Genomic DNA, 22249 nt, shown 5'->3' on the forward strand with positions numbered 1-22249 from the left:
CAGTCTTGGTCACTACACTTGGGTAAAAACATACTGACTTTGTGGTGGTCAGTTTGGGATTCACTCGGAAAATATGGGGAAGAAAAGATGTTGTGAAATTTGAAGTGGTTCAGAAAAGATTTATGAGGATGTTGGGGGCGAGAGGAATCAATCCTGATGAAGGGCTTAGGCCTGAAACGTCGATCCTCCTGCTCCTCGGATGCTGCCTAACTTGTTGTGGTTTTCCAGCACTACACTCTCGACTCTGCTCTCCAGCATCTGCAGTCCTCACTTATGAGAATGTTGCCAGGGTTGGAGGATTTGAGCTACAGGGAGAGGCTTAAAATTCTGGGGCTGTTTTCCCTGGAGTGTCAGAGGCTGAGGGGTGGCCTTGTAGAGGTTCATAAAATCATGAGGGGCATGGAATAGGATAAATAGACAAAGGCTTTTCCCTGGAGTGGAGGAGTCCAGAACCAGACGGCACAGGTTTAGGGTGAGGGGAAAAATTTAAAAGGGACCTAAGGGGCAACCTTTTCACGTAGAAGGTGGTGCATGTATGGAATGAGCTGCTAGAGGAAGTGGTGGAGGCTGGTACAATTACAACATTTAAAATACATCTGGATGGGTATATGAATAGGAAGGGTTTGGAGGGATATGGGCCGAGAGCTGGCAAATGGGAATAGATTAGTTTGGGAAATCTGGTTGGCATGGACGAGATGGACAGAATGGTGTGTTTTTGTGCTGTAAATCTCTCTGACTCTATGAATGAGGTGAAACTGTAAATTTAGGGTTTTCTCCCTAGAGTTTAGAAAATTAAGGATTAATTAAACTTATAAGGGGTTTGACAACATAAATAGGAAATATCTCTCCCCTGAACGTGAAACAGCAGAACACGGGGAACCATAATGGGAACTAAAATTAGAACCAACCTGGGTAAACTTGAGTCTATGAAACTGTTCTTCATAAAAATACAAAATACTCTGCTCAGAAGGTTGTAATGAAAAGCCAGCATTGCCGCTCAGAGGACAGGTTGACATTTACTGAAGAAGTAAATATATTTCGGATTACAGAAAGGATTGAAGCATGTGGGCGTACTAGAGGATTTCTTGCCTAACAAAATATTTGAGCAGACCTGAAGAACATAATGAAGTTTTATTGTTATGTTTTGCCATGTGATCCTGTTAGACTCCTTACCATAAATATATTGATCAGTGAAGAACTTTGTACTGTACGAATTTCACTAAATAACTAGTAGTTCTGGTTTTAATTGCTTTTATTTGGCTAGTGAGCTTCAAGTGGCACCTGAATCTGATCCTTTCCTTGGCTGATGGGCACATTCCTGCATGTTCCAGCTGTAGTGAAGAGAGGGGTTATTTGTCAGCTAGGATAAACGGTGTTGAAGCCAACTGTAGCCCTCCTACTATTGGTTTTACTGAGATCAACGAATTCAACACAAACCTGAGGTATTTGTCTCTCCATGGCTCTGGTTTCATAGTGCATTCAACAAATGAATAATCAGGGAAATTACATGACTCTCTCTCAGTACAGAATAATGAAATCGGTTTTGCAAGAATATTTGAATCTGCTTTACAGTGTCTTCACAATAACGTGCACAGTATTAAAAAACACTCACAGGTAATCCAGGTAAACCAATGCTTCCTTTATCGCCTGGAACACCAATGTCACCCTTTGAACCTTTAGGACCCTGCAAGTGAACACAAGAATTAAATACAACAGAAAAAGGTTGCTCTCTATGAATTTTTGTCAATTACAAATGTTGGGAACAAATTTAAATCAGTAAATACAAGATAATTTCAGTACCTGTCTTCCCTCAGCTCCAGGAAGTCCAGGGTTACCAGTGTCTCCCTGTTGTTCAGTATATGCAAAAAGAATTTCCAGTGAATGATTGTTATACGTCTATAGTTTTATCCATTTCCTATTAAAAAACTAAATCCACACATTTCACTTTCTCCTTCTCTGCTACTAATTACAACAAACATTTTTATTAATCAGCATTTAGGGGACCAGGAGTGTACCAGTTGATCAATAAGTCTACATAATCAATGTAAAAACACACAGTAAGTAATAGAGCCATAATGCAGTGGATATACTCATCACATTATACTTTATTTACAGCAAATCACTTAACTAACAATGCAACTTTGCCTTAAATAAAACTCACCAGCAGAGACCCTTCTCAGTCACACCCTCAACTGACTACTCAGACATCACAGAGATCACGCTAATACAGTAAACTTTCAGTATTTCAGGTGTATAATTTTTCCTGGTTTATCAAGAGTGCCAGTTAAAACAAAGTCTAATGTATAACAAATGTTTAATACTCCATTATGAATTGTCTGTAAAGACATTATAGCCACACCTTCATCTCCAATGTTACTGTCAACACTGATCTTAAGTCATGCAGGCAGAAATGAATGTGGCAAGGACTATTCCAGAATAATCCTGAAGTGCAAAGCCAACCTCTGGCTGTGTTTCTCTACTGCAAACTGTTGTCTTAAAATCCTCTCCCCTTTCTCTCCATCCTCTCCTCCAATAACAAGTCCAATGGCTGATGTGCTTTACAGTTTGATTAACTTCCTCTGCTCCTTCCATCCTTTTCTCCTTAGCCCATTAACTCAGGTAGTCCTTTCACCCTGAACTTGTGCTTTTCTCTAGCCTATCTCAATTCATGCCCATTCTGAACTCATCTTGAGATGAGAGCCACCTCTTGCTTCCTTGATCCTTGCCACATTGAAGTGCTGACCATCTAACTTCCCTCTTGGGCTCCCAGATCAGCTGATGTTATGAACTGGTCTTTCTTTTAAATCTGTTGTCATCACCGCTCTCCAAAAAATAAATCCCCTCCCCCTCTGTCAGTACAAAGCTGCCCTATCTCCAACCTCCCCATCCTCTCCACGTCCTCGAAATCTTAAACACTGTGTGATCTTTCCTGGAACTCCATGTTTGAACCTCTTCAATCAGGGTTCTGCCCTGTCATGGTACTGAAATGGGTATGAGCAAAGTAAAAAATAACATGCTGCTTGACTACAACAAAATTAGACAATTCATCCGTGTTCTTTTTATCCTTTCATAGAATATAGGATTGCTGGTGAGACCAGTATGAGAAAAGACATCTGCAACAGGTAGATGGTTCTGATAGGATCTCCTTAGAGTAGATAAGCCACCACCAACCCTTATATGACTCATCTCTGGGCTTTATTCACTCCAAGACTAAGCAGTGACCCATCTTGGCACAAGTGGCATATACTTGAGTAACAAGAGGTAGTTTATTATATACTAACAGGATAAGGGCAGGACTAAGTCATTTGGTCCCTCAAGCCTGCTTGCCATTCAACAAGATTAGAGTTAATCCGCCTGTAACAACTATAACAGGTAACTATAAGCTACAAGCTCTTTCTGGAGATAGTTACTGATTATTTTTTAACCTGTTCAGACACATTGAGACACATTTGCAGAAGGTGAGACTTGAAGCTGGACTTTCTGGGCCAGATGTCAGGACACTACCACTGGGTCAAATAAGTCACAGAATCAGTCATATAAAACTCAGTGGGCGGGGCTATACAAAAGATTTATACTAATCCTTTCTGGGCAATTACCTTGTACATCACCTCCCTCGAGCTTTTCTGTGCTTAACATGTTACACAATTGCTCAAACAAATATATAAAGTACAACATAATAATTTCTCTTCCCCCTAAGGCTCTGACCAGAGTTAATGTTTTGGGTCCAGTGATCCTTCCTCAGAACTGATGGCAGCTAGGAAAAAGCTGTTCTTTTGTTGGTGGTTTTTGTTCTCTTGGTTTACTTTAGGTAGAAAAGTAGATAGGATACAAGGATGCTATAAAAAGTTAGACTGGTTAGGTGAGCGAGCAAACATTTGACAATGAAATATGATGTGAGAAAATGTGAAATTGTCCATTTTGGGCAGGAAGAATAGAAACATACTATCTAAATGGTGAGAGATTGGAGAGGTCTGATATGCAGACAGGTTTGAATGCCTTCTCCAGGAATCACAAAAAGTTAGTGTGCAGGTAAGTAATGTAATTAGGAAAGCTAATGTTATCATTTAATGCGAGGGGTATTGAATACAAAAGTAAGGAGGTTATGCTTCAGTTAAACTGGGTACTGGTGAGACTGCATATTGAACACGGTGTTCCTTGACACCCCTGAAAGGCTCACATTGCATTTGTGGAACGTTCTGTGAATGCACATGTTGTGGACCACCCTTCCAGTGAAAAACAAATACCGCCTCCAAGTCAACACAATTAACATGAGCAAATGGGATGGAGTGATATCACTGGATACTGCAAGTGCACATGTTACACATGCATACTGTCACTTATGGAAGGAGTAGCATTCTAAAAGCTTGTGATTTCAAATAAACCTGCTGGACTATAACCTGGTGTTGGGTGACTTCTGACTTTGTCCACCCCAGTCCAACACTGGCACCGTCACATCAGCACACATGCATAATGATAGTACTTCAGAGAAATTAGCTGGGATTCTGTTCAGTTAAACGTGCACTGGTTAGACTAGTATATTATATTGATCTCAATGTATATTGAAGGGTGTAAACACATTGATGCAGTTCAGAGAAGTTTTACTAAAATAATATCTGGAACAGGTGAGTTGTCTTATGGGGAGGGCCTGGATAGACTGGACTTGTACCCATTGACTTGATTGAAATGTTCAAAATCGGGAGGAGACTTGACATGGTGGATGTGGAAAAGATGTTTCCTCTGATGGCAGAATGTAGAACTAGGAGGCACTGTTTAAAAAAAAATTAAGGAAGAGAGAAGGAGAAGCTTTTAGTTTCAGATTGTGGAGAGTTTTTGGGAACATTCTTTGTTAAACTAAGATGGAGGCAGAATCTTTGAAAGTTATGAAAGCAGTGGCAGGTGGACCCTTGATATGTAATGGGGCAAAGGGTTCTTGGGGATCGACAGGAATGTGGCGCTGAGGTTACAATCGGACTAGCCATGATCCTATTGACTGGCATGAAGTGCCAACTGGCCTCCAACTGCTTCTAATTTGTAAAGTTTGTCGGAGAAATTCCAGCTTTAAAAATGTTTTAAATTACAATTAAACTTTAATAACTGATATAGCCAGATTAGTTTTCCTACAAGTGTTATAGTTGTTGATATAATTAAGATTTAAACTTCTTCAAATTTTCTTTGAATGTTTTTCTTTGATATAAATTATTAAAGCTTTTTTAAAACCATTAAATTGAAATGGTATTCTGTCAATAAAGCTTTTAACTTCACTTTTTTATTTGAAGACTAAAAATTTTTTAAGTTGCCATTTTTTTCCATTTAATATTAATATGGAGGCTTGACGCCATTTTACTCCTCTTCTTGGTGGGATTTCCACCCTTCTTAACAATATGGATGATTGTCAGATGCCATTCTGCTCCTTCATCAACCAGTTCATGCTCTTTTTAACTGAAGAAAATGGTGTTGTGATATTTCTGCATCTTTAAATATTTTTGATTTCACAACAACAATTTATTTCAACTCCAAAATGATTATTTTTAAATTAAATTTTCTTCTACCTTTGGCTTTAAGGTTCTGAACTCTTGAATTCTCAAATAACCTCCTTTGTGAAGAACATTTCCGCAGCTTACATTAATAGTGCTCACCATGGAAAAAGTGCTTGTTTTAATTAAGGTAACGTGTTTTGCCTATTTCAGCTTCCCAGACCTAAACAGTTGCATTAAAATAAGCATTTTCATCATTTTCTCTCAGGAACTCAAATTATAACTGGAATCCCTTGTCAGTTACTTCTTTTCTCTGGACTACAACTATCTTCTTGTAGCTTCATAAAGTCATAGAGATGTACAGCATGGAAACAGACCCTTTGGTCCAACCCGTCCAGATATCCCAACCCAATCTAGTCCCACCTGCCAGCACCTGGCCCATATCCCTCCAAACCCTTCCTGTTCATATTCCTATCCAAATGCCTCTTAAATGTTACAATTGTACCAGCCTCCACCACTTCTCTGGCAGCTCATTCCATGCACGTACCACCGTCTGCGTGAAAAGGTTGCCCCTTCGGTCTCTTTTATATCTTTCCCCTCTCACCCTAAACCTATGCCCTCTAGTTCTGGACTCCCCAACCCCAGGGAAAAGACTTTGCCTATTTATCCTATCCATGCCCCTCATAAATTTGTAAACCTCTATGAGGTCACCCCTCAGCCACTGACACTCCAGGGAAAACAGCCCCAGCCAGTTCAGCCTCTCCCCATAGCTCAAATCATTCAACCCTGGCAACATCCTTATAAATCTTTTCTGAACCCTTTCAAGTTTCACAACATCTTTCTGATAGGAAGGAGACCCGAATTGCACGCAATATTCCAACAGTGGCCTAACCAATGTCCTGTACAGCAGCAACATGACCTCCCAACTCCTGTACTCAATACTCTGACCAATAAAGGAACTCTTTCTGAATCCTTAAGTTTTAAAATATGATTTTCCCTAGTTTCTGCCAATTTAAGCTTTTAAAGTAAAGCTGCTTTTCTAGTCCAGATTGACTGACACTGTTGCAAGAGCTGAGTATTGTTTTTAAAGCTGACACTTGCTTACAGAGGTCCTCTCTATTTTAACAACAGTGTTTCATTCTTTCTTCTCTTCACATGGCTGTCATATCTTCATTTCAGACAACAGTGTCCATTGCTGCCATCACCTTGCAAGAGAAATCCACAGCAAGTGCCTGGTTCTTCTTGGATCTCCTTTGATTAGAGGTACTGCCACCAATCTTTCTCACAATGATAGCCTGACGGTGCTTATTGTATTAAGTGGTGAAGGATGAACCACTAATTTATCTTCTTGTCAGAAGAAGCATGTACTTGAGGAACAAGAGGTAGTTTATTATATACAAGAAAGAAACATAGAATCCCGACAATGTAGAAGCAGGCCATTCAGCCCATCAAGTTCACACTGACACTCCAAACAGCATCCCATCCAAACCCACCCTCCTACCCCATCCCTGATAACAAGTTACATTAAGACTGGCTTACTCCATTACATTTGCTAAGAGACACTGATATCTCCTGAGAGACTGACAGAATGGAACAACTACAACAGACAATGAGAACTGACAATCCTCTCCCAAAGAGGCTCACATATGTTTCAGTGGGAGGGGCTTTTTAAGAGCTTTGCATTAACCTTTTCAGGCCAGCTATCTTATACAACAGCCAGAATTTATTACCTATCATTGGTTACCCTCGATAAGGTAGTGGGGAGTTGCTATCTTGAACCAAAGCAATCCATCTGGTGCAGGTGCACACACACTGCTTTTAGGAAGAGACCCATTCTCAACCTGTTGGCAGCCTTTAATACAGCTGACCAAACCATTCTCCCCAACATCTCGACACTGTCTTTCAGCTCGGCACAAACATTCACATCTGGTTTCTTTTTTATTTACCTAATTGACTGGACTTTGGGCTCCACATTGTTGCCTCTGGTGTTGGTCAGGAACTATCCTTGACCTGTGCCCATTTTTCATCTATCCATTGCTCCTTATCCATATCCTCTGCAAATTTGTGCACCACTAACATAGACGTTTATCTCAGTGCAAACTCTCTTGACCCCTCCAATGTCCTTAAATAGCTAGACAGCTTGTCCAACATTCAGTATAGGATGAGCAGCAATTGCTCCAACTAAACATTGAAATGACCCCTTTTAACTCAAACCTAGCCATCGACCCTGGCAAGACTGTTTGCAATCTGAGATAAGTTTCTGACCACATACTCCTGTTGCCAATTCCCACCTTTATCTTAGATCAACATATTTTTGTGACTTGACTATATTGCTCCTGGCCAGCCTTGCTATAAAATTCTTCTGTTATGATACTATTATTTTATTTACTTCAAGTCAAAAAGATATCATTTGACTTGTGTAGTGTAAGGTTCGCTATTTGTGGAAGACCCTATATTGCTGCAGCATCAGATGTTGTGATAGTCCTTGTAAATAGCCCCACCTAAAAAGATACTGATGTATCTTTTACTTTCAGATACTGACTTACCTACTGTACATATGCACTGAAATGGGCTTATTTGTTTTACAAACTAAGTTAATAATATATTGCATCCAAGTAAACTGGTTTTATGTAAATAGTGACACAATCAGGTTTAGAGTGATGGTGCAAGCTTGCATCTAGTTCGTTAATTGTTGTGCAAACATCTTCAGTTGTTCCACCAATGACCTGACCTTCACCATAAGGTCAGAAGAGGGGATGTTTGCTGATGATTGCACAATGCTTAGCACCGTTCATGACTCCTCAGATACTGAAGTGGTCCATGTTCAAATGCAACAAGATCTGGACAATATCTAGGCTTGGGCGTACAAGTGACATTTAACATTCATGCCACACATATACCATGCAATGATCATCACCAAAAAGAGGCAATCTAACCACCTCTCTTGAACATTCATTGGTGTTATCATCACTGAAACCTCCCCATCCTTGGGGTTACTACCAACCAGAAACTTTATTGGACTTGTCACATGAACACATTGGCTACAAAAATAGGTCAGAGGCTAGGAACACTGCAATGAGTAACTCACTTCCTGACTCCCCAAAGCTTGTCCATCGTCTATGAGGCACAAGTCAGAAGTGTGATGGAATACTCCTCACTTGCCTGGATGGGCCCATCAACACTAAAAAAGCTTGACTCTATCAAGGACAAACAGCCCACTTTGGCACCATATCTATGATCATCCACTCCCTCCACCATTGATGCTTGTACCAGCAGTGTGTGCTATCTATAAGATGCACTGCAGAAATTCACCAAAGATCCTTAGACAGCACCTTCCAAACCTATGGCCACTTACGTCTAGAAGGACAAGGACAGCAGATATATGGGAACATCACCACCTGCACATTCCCCTCTAAGCCAGTCACCATCCAGACTTGGAAATATATCACCATTCCTTCACTGTCATTGGGTCACAAACTTGGAATTCCCTCCCAAAGGACTATGTGGATCAACCCACAGTAGGTGAACAGCAGCAGTTGAAGAAGAGGTTAATCACCATCCTCTCAAGGGCAGCTAGGGACGGGTAATTAGTGCTGGCCAGTCAGCGTTGCCCAAATCCCAAGAGTGAATAAAAAGAGAGAAACTTTGTACAAACCAGGAACTGGAGAAATTCTGTACTGACATAAAAGGAACCATGAAAACCTGTGCAAATGTTCCATCTGGACAAATTTCACACTGGCTATGCTTAAATTAACACATAATACAATTCTGCTTCTTTTAAAAACAATGGCATTGACAGCAGGAAACCAAGTTTCATCCTGCACCATCCTTTTCAGTCTATGTCATTAAAATGAGACCATCCCCAGTGACTACTGAGAAAGCCCCTTGTCAATCATGGACAAGAAATAAGATTTCTCTACCTTTGGTCCTGGCATTCCTGGAGATCCTTGAGGCCCTGGTGGTCCCTGACGACCCAGAAACAGAAAGGAATTACTTTTGCATGGAGCGAATTGGAATATTTTTAATGCAAGATCAACATTCTTCCAGAGATCATGCATTTTTCTTTTATAAGGTCAAAAGTAAGAGCACGACAATACAATACAGGGCTGAGCAGCTATTGGTTAAGAATGTTCACAGTAAAAGGCATTAAACTAATAAATCACTGATGAAGCACAGTAAGCAATGAATGGTTATAATAGTTCACTAACAGGGTGGACCAAAGAGCTTACATTAATGGCTGGTTATGTACAAAGTGGACATTTTCTTCACTTGACACAGTGCATTTACACTGTTGCTGATCAGGATTTCAGCATATTAGACAATTATTTACAGTAGTCTGATTTTATAATAATACAGCCATAAGTCAAAACAGCACATGCAGTAACCCTCAAGAATCCATCTTGTTACCGTCACAGTTAAGGTGGTGATCCTCTGTCGAGAACGCCAAAATTAAAGAAAGAAAACATAAGAACAAATTGGTAACATTTTCAAAGAATCTCATCTGTGATTTACTTCTGTAGTTGGTCATGCACTGAAATCCCTCGCACATTGAATAGCTGGTTGGTTGCTTTTATTTATACTCGGGTCTGATATTTCCTCGGAACTGCACTTTTTCCATAACTTAACCAAAAGCCCCATCTGTGGGTGTACACTTGGTTTCCGATTCAGCAACTCTGAGGATATTCCTAGTCCAACTATCTGTGCTTGTTACCTTTCGATTAATAGAACAATTCTTGAATAGGTGCAACAAAATCTAAGACCACACTTGAGTGGATGTTTTTCAGAGGAACCTTAAAGCATTTTGGAATAGAGATAATCTAATTTAGAAGGCAGCGTTGGCTAAAAATGATTTGGAGATGCTGGTGTTGGATTGGGGGGTACAAAGTTAAAAAGCACACAACACCAGATTATAGTTCAACAGGTTTAATTGGAAGCACTAGCTTTCGGAGCGCCACTCCTTCATCAGGTGGTTGTGAGAGAGGATCGCCAGACAACCACTTGATGAAGGAGAGACTCTCCAAAAGCTAGTGCTTCCAATTAAGCCTGTTGGACTATAACCTGGAGTTGTGTGATTTTTAACTTTGACTAAAAATGACTAACTCCCATGGGAGAATAACATCACCTTTTCTTATATCAGACAGATAAGAGTGCTAATGTCTTCAAATTAGAATCAACTTACTAGTAGATCTCATGTGGGGATTCCCTCCCATGAAGTGCAGCCTGTGACAGCTCAAACCCATTTATGGTGGTGACAGGAAGACAGTTTCAGCCCATCTGCTTGGCCTTGATTCAAATCCAGAATTAAAAATAAAATGATATTTCCCAAAGTCAATGTGATGATTAGATGGTAATTTTAGCATCATCACTTGAGCTACCAGCTTGCAGAACAGATCACCCCCCCCCCCCCCCCAGCACTTTAGAAACGTGCCATTGAAATCAATGAAAATTGAAATTGGAGACTGATGGAGCCACCAACAGACAGACAATCTGCTCTGCTGTTTATTGTTCCAATCAAAGCAGAGAAGATGAGAATTATACCACTTAGTCTCATGATTATGTATTCACTATTGATTATGCATTCACTATTATCCTTTATATGTTGTCAATACCGATTCCACAGGTAAAGGCCAACCAAGGAACCATTAGTGCTTCAATACAGATACTCCCACAAGATCGTTTAGATTCGCAATAACTCTTGTTTATTACTGGATAACATTTCCTAGGATAAAATGTATTTTGCATAAATTTTTTTATTACAATGCAACAGCCCACACAGATGGATAGAAGCTCTTAAGATTGCCATGGTAACTGAGCTTTTAAAAGCACAATCCAGGACCTTAAAACTAATGGGGAAAAGCTCTCAATTATAACATCACTTCTCAATAACAATGTCTTAAAGTTAAGCAGTATTTGATTAATATATATATTTATACCGAGCAATCTGTGTTCATTCTTGTGGTATGCAAATTAAAAGGGCTTGCTGTTCTTAAAAACACATCTGGTATCTATATTGATCACTACGATATAAGCTCAATGGAAAACAAAGCTAAGAATTTGTAATTGCATGATTATTCTTTCACAAATAGTATATACAGACAGGAAAACAGAACTGCTCCATATGATGAGGCATTGAAATAATAGAAGCAGAAGGCTATAGTCTTTCATGATCCCAATCTAATATTTGCATTCTGAGCTCAGTTTGCCCTTAAAGCTATATTAATTTAATAAAAGCTTTGAAGATACTGAGATAAAAAGAACTTCTTTTATCAACAGATGTTTCAGACCACAGAATCAAACAGAAGAGCCAAGAAATAAAATTGAGATTAAAACAGAGATACAGCAGCTAAGTTAGCACAATCTTGCTTTGGTGCCATGAGTGCAGACCTCTGCCCCGACCCTATCAGAGAATCTGAGTTCAGAGTGGGGTCAGCTAATTTGTACAATTCTGCCCATCATCTTTACCAGTATGTGGACCCCCATGACATAACTGGGGGCTGGGAAGGGATGATGCAGGAACATACAGCACTGTCAAGCCACTGGGAAGAAGGTGACATAACTGCAACAAGTGGCCAGGCTGGGGAAATGGAAGAAATCAGGCACTTCTTTTCCAAGGCCAATCTCATTGATGTTCCAATTCCAGAAAGGAGGATAAAGGGCTATGGGGAGCAGGCAGGAAAGTGGAGTTGAGACCAGGATAAGATCAGGCACAATCATGTTAAATGGCAGAGCTGTTTCGAAGGGCTGAATTGCCTACTCCCACTCTTAATTCCTATGTTCCTCATAAGAACACCACAAAATTACTTATCACTAACTGACTCTAAGTTACAAATTCACCCAGAGAACCCCACTCACCTGGAGTGCTTGATGGATATTGCCGTTGTAGTCTATTATCTCAGTTACCCCTTGTTCTCCTTTTTGCCCAGGTGGACCCTAAAAAGTATCATTACAATTCGCATTGAATTCAGATCCGCATATGGACAGTGCATGATTAAAGAATACCAAAAAACAAAATATGGCAACTCACTCTGGGTCCCATTGGCCCTGAATCCCCAGGGTCTCCACGGTCACCCTGGAGAACAGAAAAATTATAATTCAGTTATATATCTGTGTTCATAAAACAGTGTCAGACAGATTAAGGCTCCCTAATTCATTGTTCTGCAATTACAATTGTGCAAAGACCTGGGTCAAAATGTTGAGAATGACATTGCAAGTATGATGGACAGAAATTTCACACCAGAAATAGCAAATGGGCGAGATTGATTAGGAAAATCTGCACTGAGGGCTTCAATTGATAAACTAGGACTGTGAATCTCAATGGGTTTCTATCTTTCAGTTTCTTGGCATGCAAACATTTAGAACAAAAACATGAACTTTTGGATACTCTCTGACTTCAGTCAGAATTAATTGGCTTACAAGGCAACAGAGATGTCGGGGAAATGACACTAAACCAGTAATCAGATAGATCCAGGCTAAATACTCTGAGGATATGAATTCAAATTCCACCACAGCCAAAGACAAAATTTGAATGCAGTAAATGTCTGGCAATAAATGTCTGGAAATAAAAGCTAGTCTAAAAGGTGACTATGGGCTGAATCAGACTTTTTCTAACTATGCCATTGCATTGACTTTGTTGCAGGAATGTTTGCTGAGAGGCCTAGTGGGATTTCTCATTGTATCTGATCAATGCATCATCTACTCACCGTCCCATCTCTACAGTAACTCTCTCATTCAATTCTAGCTCCATCTAGCCACAGCTATTCCCACAACAACTCACTGCTCAGCGGATATCCACAAAGGGACTGGCTCTATAGAGACCTGCTTAGATTACTTACAGTGTGGAAACAGGCCCTTCGGCCCAACAAGTCCACACTGACCCGCCGAAGCGCAACCCACCCAGACCCATTCCCCTACATTTACCCCTTCACCTAACACTACGGGCAATTTAGCATGGCCAATTCACCTAACCTGCACATTTCTGGACTGTGGGAGGAAACCGGAGCACCCGGAGGAAACCCACGCAGACACAGGGAAAATGTGCAAACTCCACACAGTCAGTTGCCTGAGGCAGGAATTGAACCCAGGTCTCTGGCGCTGTGAGGCAGCAGTGCTAACCACTGTGCCACCGTGTCGCCCACTGCACTATCTTTAAAAGGCCTCTTCGCCCATCAAACTGATACTGACTGCACCCACTCTTGGTATTTTCCCAGTCCTATTCTAGTTGTGGGCCACTGGAAAATCAGTGACAGGTCACACCCAGGGTGAGTAGGAATGAGATTGATTCTGGCGACAAAATACTTTACACGGATCAGCAGCAGTTTGAAGATATATTTGTGGACTCTTCTCTTCCTCAAATATGAAGCATTCGAATCTCTTTTGTGTTCAGCTGTAGCTTGACTATGCAATGCATGGTACAAATAAATGGTTTATGCACATTGCACACTTCACCCATTTTACCCAAACTGTGCAATTGAGATCCTCCAGCTCGTGAAGGGATCCAAGGTTCACAATTGAATAGCTTCGTGCTTATCTCGGTTGGGGGCTGGGTGGGGGGGTCTGATACTTATCCAACCAAAGGCCCACCTGAAAACAATATCAAGCGAGCCCTGAACCTCCAGAGGGTACACAAACTATCCTCTCCTGCATTTATCACCGTTTTTCACTTTCACAGCCATTTCTTAGCAGAGAAAGAGAAAGATGACCAACAGTTGAATGTCATTCCTGCTGTATAAAGCCAGTTCAATATTATAATACCCTCACTGTTCATTGCAAAACAGACTTCAAGTTCTCATCTGTGAAGCTTTATTCACTCAAACATTTCTTACCTTTTTGTGCACTTTTTTACACAACATCATGATACAATGGTACAAATTTTAGTCAAATATATCACTGCATGACATCTTTGTGACACACTCATACTTAAACTCATGTGTGGAATTTAGTGGCCTCCCACGCAGCACAGCACTCTAACAGGTAGTAATGTGAAAGGAGTGGACCTCGTCAGATATGTAATACAATGGATACATAATCAGGAAATGATAGAAATGAAAGCACGGGGCATACAGAATCTTGTCAAACTGGCAGAAAACCAGCCATTGGGGTCATGTAGGGTACTGTACAACACCGTCGTAATCTAAACTTAGAGTTGGATGCTCAGTGACTTGATTTACAGGTAATGCAAAGTTAATCATCTGTGTTGGGTCTCAAAACTGAAGAGGATACATCATATGACAAAATCAATATACCTAGGAATTGGGCAGACAAATGACAAATGAAATTCAGTGTAAATAATGTGCACGGCATTCACACATTAAGCCAAAACATTCAGAAAGGAAGGAAAAGAAAATAACATGTATGGAAAATAACATGTATGGAAAATAACATGTATGGAAAATAACATGTATGGAAAATTTTAAAAAAAAGAATCTTGCAGCCCTACTCAACTGCAAACTGAAGATTTTGCAACAATGCTCAGTGATAGTGAGGAAAGTGTTGAGATGTCAGAAAATGCCAATCTTGAGCCATAATAAGTGAAGCTGTTCTCCAATTATAAGTCATTGGAGAAAGTGCACTTGGAATACTGCATGCAGTTTCGGTTGACACAGGACATAAAGCATGTTGCACAAATTGAGAGAATATAATAGAGGGCAGCCGGAAAGGTTGAGGGATAGATGGAATAATTACAAACAGCAATTATGTAGGCCAAGTAATTTATCACTGGGAAAGCGTAGGTTGAGAGTTGTATATGATTGTTGATTTTAAAATTCAAAGTCAATTAAAATAAATGTCAGTAAGTTGTTTCAAATTGCTTAGTGAAAAAAAAAACCACAGGACATGTCTTGTGCATGAATGGGGGTAATTTTAAAACCAATGTGAAGATACAATTTCAATGTGAGAGTGATGAATTTATGGACATCCATCCTACGGAGACATGGAAGCGGCAGGCTGAGATTTATTCAAATGCAAACAGATAAATTGCTTGCAGGAAATTATATTTTGGATGGGTGCATGTGTAATCTGAGCCATAAAATTTGGTAACTGTAGTATTTCTGAAAGAAGCATGTGACTTTGAACCTCTGGTTCACAAACCTTTATCACTGGGGGTTGTCCTCACCCATGTCCGGATCTGAAGCAGACTAACTGATACAGATTGATTGGCATGATTCAACATCAACTCTATTATTGTTCTGGCATATCGTACCAGGATAGTAGGCAAACCAGATGGCCTTTCATGTTTTTTCATTTAGCAATCTTTATGCCTTTATAAGTTGCAATATCACTTTGCAGCATTTGATGGAGCTATTTCTTGCTCTCTTTATTGTATAGCTGTAAGCATGACATTATTTTGGCAATGGGTTGCTCTGGATAAAAAGGAAAAAAAAAAGAGAAAATTGTGACTGTGGGAGAAAAGACAACCTAATGCTCTACTTGAGAATTAGATTCATAGCCTCCAGATATGCAACTGACTTGCTACCAGCTCCACTGTTAAGGCAGCTGTGAAATACCGTGAGCTTGTGACTGAGGCTTGCAGACACCCTATTAATACAAGGGAAACACTGCCAAAAAATATAACCTGGGGGAAAATAAACTACATACATGTGCCAAAACGTCTAATAAAAAAAAGTGTGAATGTTTGTGGGACACATAGAAATGAGGAAAGAACACAGCTTGTTTCAAAAATGGAAGCTGTTAAGTAAACTTCAATGTGTGCTCCTTTGATGAGTTACATGTGCACAGCATGAAAAATACAACTGTCTCCTTCAGAGTCCACTGTAGACATGATGGTTGAATGAGCCCCAAGGAGATAAATCTTTCATCTTTTCAAATAAATAATGGATTTTATGTTTTTGAGGTTTGCATCAGTCCAGTCAATTGTGCCTCCTCTTTTTACCTAAAACAATCACTAGTTTTGGACAATGCTTTTTCTTTGAATACTTGCACAGTGATACTTGTACATGCATCGGACAGGAGGGGTACTTGTATAGAACTGGATTGATAGGAGTCATTTGGTCTGTTGTCATGGTCTTCTGGACAGAATTGAGGAACTATTCAAGAAGTAATTAACTGCTACATTAGGGGATTAGAAGACACCAAAAGAGATTGCCAAATGAGTTGCTTCTAATACTTCCTTCCCCTGCCCTATTAGGATAATGCTCCCTCAACTCAGTTAAATTTCCTAGTCTTGAATTCCTACTCCTGCTTGGCTTTGTTTCATTTTATTCCCATGTCCTCTCCAAACTGCCCTTATCCTTCCACGTGGTAGAGGTTGTGGGTTTGGAAGATACTGTTGAAGAAGCTTTGATGGACCACTGCAGTGCATCTTGTAGCTGGTACACTGTTGCTGCAGAGTGTCACTGGTGAAGAATGTTTGAAGGTGTGTGCCAATTAAGTAGACTACTTTGTCTTGGATGGCATCAAGCTTCTTGTTGGAGCTGTACCCATCCAGAAAAATACTTATCCATCACACTTCTGACTTGTGCCTTGCAGATGGTGGAGAGACTTTGAGGAGGCGAGTTACTTTTTTTTAGATTAGATTAGATTACGTACAGTATGGAAACAGGCCCTTCGGCCCAACAAGTCCACACCGCCCCGCCGAAGCGTAACCCACCCATACCCCTACATATACCCCTTACCTAACACTACGGGCAATTTAGCATGGCCAATTCACCTGACCTGCACATCTTTGGACTGTGGGAAGAAACCTGAGCACCCGGAGGAAACCCACGCAGACACGGGGAGAATGTGCAAACTCCACACAGTCAGTCGCCTGAGGCGGGAAATGAACCCGGGTCTCTGGCGCTGTGAGGCAGCAGTGCTAACCACTGTGCCACCGTGCCGCCCTTGTTGCAGAATTCCCAGCCCCTGGTACAGTGGTGAGTCCAGCTGATCAATGATAGTCCTCAAGGTGTTAATAGTGGGAGATTTAGCGATGTTATGCAATTGCCAAAGAGGGGAGAGCATTAAATTCTCCCTTCTTTGAGATGATGATGGCTGGCTGTAAGAGCTGGTGTGAACGTTACCCACCACTTACCAGCCCTGTGCCTGAATTGTGTACAGATGCAGGTGCATTTTGTTCTGGACTGCATCTAATGAGTAATAATGGTTCTCAACATCTCGCAACCATTAGTGAGAATTCTCACTTCTCATCTCACGATGAATACAAGTTCATTGACGAGATCACAAATGATGAGTGGGTCTAGAACTTCAACCTTGAAACTCCTGCAGTAATATCGGAGTAGTGAAATGATTTCTTTGCTCAATACATTGCATCGGTTGTATGACACTTAGATCTTTTACTATACATTCTGTGTCCTATGATCCTGCTCCACTAGTTACCTAACGAAGGAGCAGTGCTCTGAGAGCTTGTTGTTGCAAGTAAATCTGTTGGACTATAACCTGGTGTTGTATAATTTTTAACTTTGTCCACCCCAACATTGACACCTCCACATTGTCATTTCTAATATACACACTGTCTTCCTTTGTGCTGGGTTTGTCAGCAACCAATGAAGAATACCACTCCCCCACATTCCTCCACACCACCATTAACCCGCCACAACTAATTTTCTTGAGTTAAGTTTTGCCAGGGCTCCTTGATGCCACACTTGGTCAAGTACTGTCCTGATATCAAGGCTAATCACTCTTACCTCTTCCCAACATTGTCTATTTCCCACCAACCACTGGAAACATAACCCATGCTTTGTTATCTTTAGAGTTGTCTGTTCTGTTGCTGTCATTGCTGGTATCTCATCCTCTGTAAACCTCAGTTCTTCCAAAGCTCTGCTGTTTTTTATCGAAGTACACACAGACCCCACTTGTCTATTATACCTGTTCTTGCTGGCTCAGAGTGGTTCTCAGCTCATGCCATTGGTTTATTTAACACAATGTGGGCTACAGGAAAAATGGCACGTGAAAATGGGCACAGGACTGTGAAGGCTGACTAATTACACTCATTGGATGTAATACAGATAGGACAACAGCTTTGCGTTACCTGCTCATTTACATTATATCTATATATAGCCCGTGCTGATTATGTTTTTGTTTAAATTCGTGTATCAGCAGTGAGCCCAAAATTGATACACATTGGAATGATATGAATCACTGCTAAAATTGAGCTTACAACTCTTAAAGTGGAGATGCATTGTGGCTCGTGCAAATGCTGGGAGTTTTGTGGGAGCTGGTTCTGACCTGGAAAGGCTGGCTCAACATGGAAGATAGGAATCTCTCTTATCGGAAGCTCAACTGGGAAGGTGGAAAGGAGAGTTGTTCTGTGCTTGCAGAAGAATGGAGCCTCTTTAGGCACACTGGGAAAGAGCAGTGGGAATGGAGAGAAGTGGAGATCAATGTGAGACATCTAGCTCTGATGATCCAAAGGTAATGCTACAAGAAATTTAGTGACATTACATGAGTCATCAAGTTTGATAAATACATCTTCAAAAGTCAAATTCCATCAACTGCACCAGATATCTCAGTCACTGCTCAAATCAGCACACCTCCATCACACGTCAACAATCTCTGTCTACCAGGACTCATACATAAGTTCATGTGATTTACCAAACCTTTACACATTTAACATGACTGCAACCTTCATATCCACACTATACAGATTGAACACAGAGTTATTAATTTACTACTGTCACAACACCTACAAACTGTACCACACTCACTGACATAATTCTATCTCTCCTGCAGTACAGCTTTATGCATATCCAAAGGCAGAAGGAGCTAATTGAAGGGGGAGAAACACAAAGATAGAAACTTGTTGCTTGAGGACATCATTCAACCCATTGAGTCCATTTTGCCATTCAGCAGAATAATCTTGGCTCAATCCCAATGCCATATTCCTACTGGGTCCCCATATTCATATGTAGCCTTTAAAGAAATATTTCTTTCTTAAATATATTTAGTGACTCGGCTTCCATAACTTTCTGTAGTAGAGATTTTTACAGGTTGAGCATCCTTTGAGTGAAGGACCTTTTTCCTTGTCTCACTCTGAATTGGTATACAGGGCGACCTCCATATCTGTGGGTCCAGTTTCTGTTGTTTCAGTTACCTGTGGTTTACTGCGGCGTGAACATATTACAGGGAACGTTCCAGAAGCAGGGAACAGGAAGCTGCTGGGAAGGTACGTTTCCCATTTAAATGAATGGGTTTGCTCCTACCGGCAGTTTTGGGCTTCCACTGTAGGTCTTGGAACATATCCCCTGGGTTATGGGGTGGTGGTGGATGGGTTGGGGGGTGTGGACTACTGTACGATGTATCCTGAGACTGTGACCCCTTCCAGTGAGGCTCCTGATTAATGGAAACTTTAATCCTTGCTTCTGGTCTGTCCAGTTCTGACTGATGTTTTTACACTGAAATGAGAAACCTTCTTATTCTTCTAACGTCAGTGAACCCAGACCCAGCTGACCCAATCTCTCCTTATATGATGACAAAACTACCAACATATGAATCAGTTTGATGGACTTTCACTGCATTCCCTCTATGGCAGTATATTTTCTTTTAGTTAAAGAGACCAAAATTGCATACAGCACTCCAGGTGTGGTCTCTCCAAGGATCTACACAACTGCTGTAAGACTCCTGTACTCAAATCCTTGTGTGTGAAGGTCAACATTATTTGGCAATAGCAAATACCATTTGCCTTCCTAACTGCTTGCTGCATATCTCAGCTTCACGGAGAAGACAGCACTATGCATTACTGGGATAGCTGCTGCTGATGGCATGGTTACTGGGAGGTTTGAACCATTGATGGGGATGGCATCCTTCTCCCTAATCCTCTTCCTTACATGCCACTTCCCCCTCATTCTACAATATCTTCTGACATACAGGCTACAGATGACATACTCATGCACCTTTTCCTTTCCAACCTTCATTGATTCATTAGGGACGAAAACTGGGTGGTTGATCCCTCACACCATTTTCATGCCCTTTTGATGATCTATCCCAATATCAATAATTATTTGAAACATCTTCTCCCTCACGGCAGGTGCTTATTGTTTCCACAGTCACTTTCAGCATGTAGTTGCTGACGAATGTCAACTTGGAGACTCTTGATCAGTGACCCTATTGCAGATCTCTCAGAGATCTCCCTTCCTTTGGCCTGATTTGGAGACATCTACGTGACACCTGGATGTCACTGGTTTTCTTGTCTTCAACACTGCTTAACCTGAAGAAGGGTTACACCCGAAATGTTGACTTCTCCACCTCCTGATGCTGCCTGGATTGCTGCTTGTCTACCTTCGATCCCAGCATCTGCAGTTTTTTTTTATCTCTGACCATTGTTGAAGACCAGGAAAGATATCCACTGCTCAATGTCACATGTACAGTTTCTACCAGGAAGGTGAAATTTGAAGCGGTTAGCACACAGGGATCAATTTAAAATGCGGATTTGTGTAACAAGGTGATTTCCAGCTTCTCATAGTTTAATGTTACTTGGAGGGGGAATTGAAAGTGTATTTTCACCACACATACCTTCTCTTCTTAAAGTGTCTCTCAGTGTATCCACACAGGAACTGCTGTGATGAGGTGTGAAAGACCTGGTCTTCCTTCAGCTCAGCCCAGCCTCCAAAAGCCAGGGCAATGGATTTGATGATTTCCTTATGATACTTCTGTGGATTAAATTGGTCCATAATAGGTCCTCTGGAGCTGTCAGTCTAGACTGTCTGGAACTGCTGATGTTACATCCAACAGGTGCGAGACTAATCACTGACCCGGGTTACACCTGCCCCCTTAACATTAATAGCTTAAAATATTGGCCATGGCTTAGAAACCACAGAATCCTCAGGGACTGAAGTCCCAAGCTAGATCTGTTCAACAGGAACGCTGGAATGCTTGAGAATTGACATCATTATCAGACTGAAGAATAACAGAAAGATGCTGAGGAGGTTCCACAGGGCATTGTTGGGAAGCCCTGGGAGTCCTTCCTTATTTATTAGTAACACTCTGATGTCAGGTAATAAACTCCCAGCTTAAATCATAGAGGTCTTTGTCTTAGACTTTTCCATGCCTCTTTAATACATTATTGAGTATTATGGGGCTGTTTTAAAGCGGTACACATCATCTTCCACCTTGGGACTGTTCAACCACACGGCATCAACAACGACTTCCAGTTTCCAGATCTCCCCTCCCCCAACTCCATCCCAGATCCAAACCTCCAATTCAGTACCGCCCTCTTGACCTGACCATCTTTCTTCTCACTTTTCCACTCCATCCTCCCCACTGACCTATTACAATCACCCCACACCTACATCCACCTATTGCCTTCCCACCTACCTACCCCTGAGCTCAATCCCCAACCTCCTATTTATCTCTCAGCTCCTGCACATTCCTGATGAAGGGCTTATGCCCAAATTGTCGCCTCTCCTGGTCCTTGGACACTGCATGATCTGCTGTGCTTTTCCAGCACCACACTTGCCAACTCCTTAAAGGGCTACATGTTTGACTTATTTTATACTGAGCTTCTTCTCAATCACATGCAAGTAGCTCAACATGTAGCATTACACATCAGCATTCTGATCATTGGTTTGTGAAGATAGTTCAATTTCACTGTCAAGAGCTGTCAGCTCTCTACAAAAAGTGCAATGATATAAATAAAGGTGAAAAATATTCCTTTAATCCAGTGGACTATTCGGGCACTTTATAAAGGCTTGTCTCGAGTTGGCTGTAGGTTTATCACATTGGGCATGAAGTTGACCGCTGCTATATTTGAGTTTGTATCACCTCTGTTAGCTAAAGGTGCTTCACATCCGAATAGAGTCACATAATTTGTATTGGTGTGAAGC

The 22249-nt window shown here is 41.0% G+C and overlaps 1 protein-coding gene across 1 annotated transcript in view; it reads right to left on the minus strand.

Moving 5' to 3' along the window:
- LOC140459775 (uncharacterized) overlaps window positions 1-22249 on the minus strand; it is a 243750-nt gene that overhangs the window by 72716 nt on the left and 148785 nt on the right. The window contains exons 18-23 of the mRNA XM_072554326.1: window positions 12499-12543; window positions 12327-12404; window positions 9882-9905; window positions 9395-9439; window positions 1801-1845; window positions 1613-1684 (exon numbers count right to left, since the gene is read on the minus strand). Coding sequence (XP_072410427.1) covers window positions 1613-1684; window positions 1801-1845; window positions 9395-9439; window positions 9882-9905; window positions 12327-12404; window positions 12499-12543 — 309 coding nt within the window. The remainder of the gene's footprint in view (window positions 1-1612; window positions 1685-1800; window positions 1846-9394; window positions 9440-9881; window positions 9906-12326; window positions 12405-12498; window positions 12544-22249) is intronic.

This window comes from Chiloscyllium punctatum, chromosome 1 (assembly GCF_047496795.1).
Source record: "Chiloscyllium punctatum isolate Juve2018m chromosome 1, sChiPun1.3, whole genome shotgun sequence".
Classification (NCBI taxonomy): domain Eukaryota; kingdom Metazoa; phylum Chordata; class Chondrichthyes; order Orectolobiformes; family Hemiscylliidae; genus Chiloscyllium; species Chiloscyllium punctatum.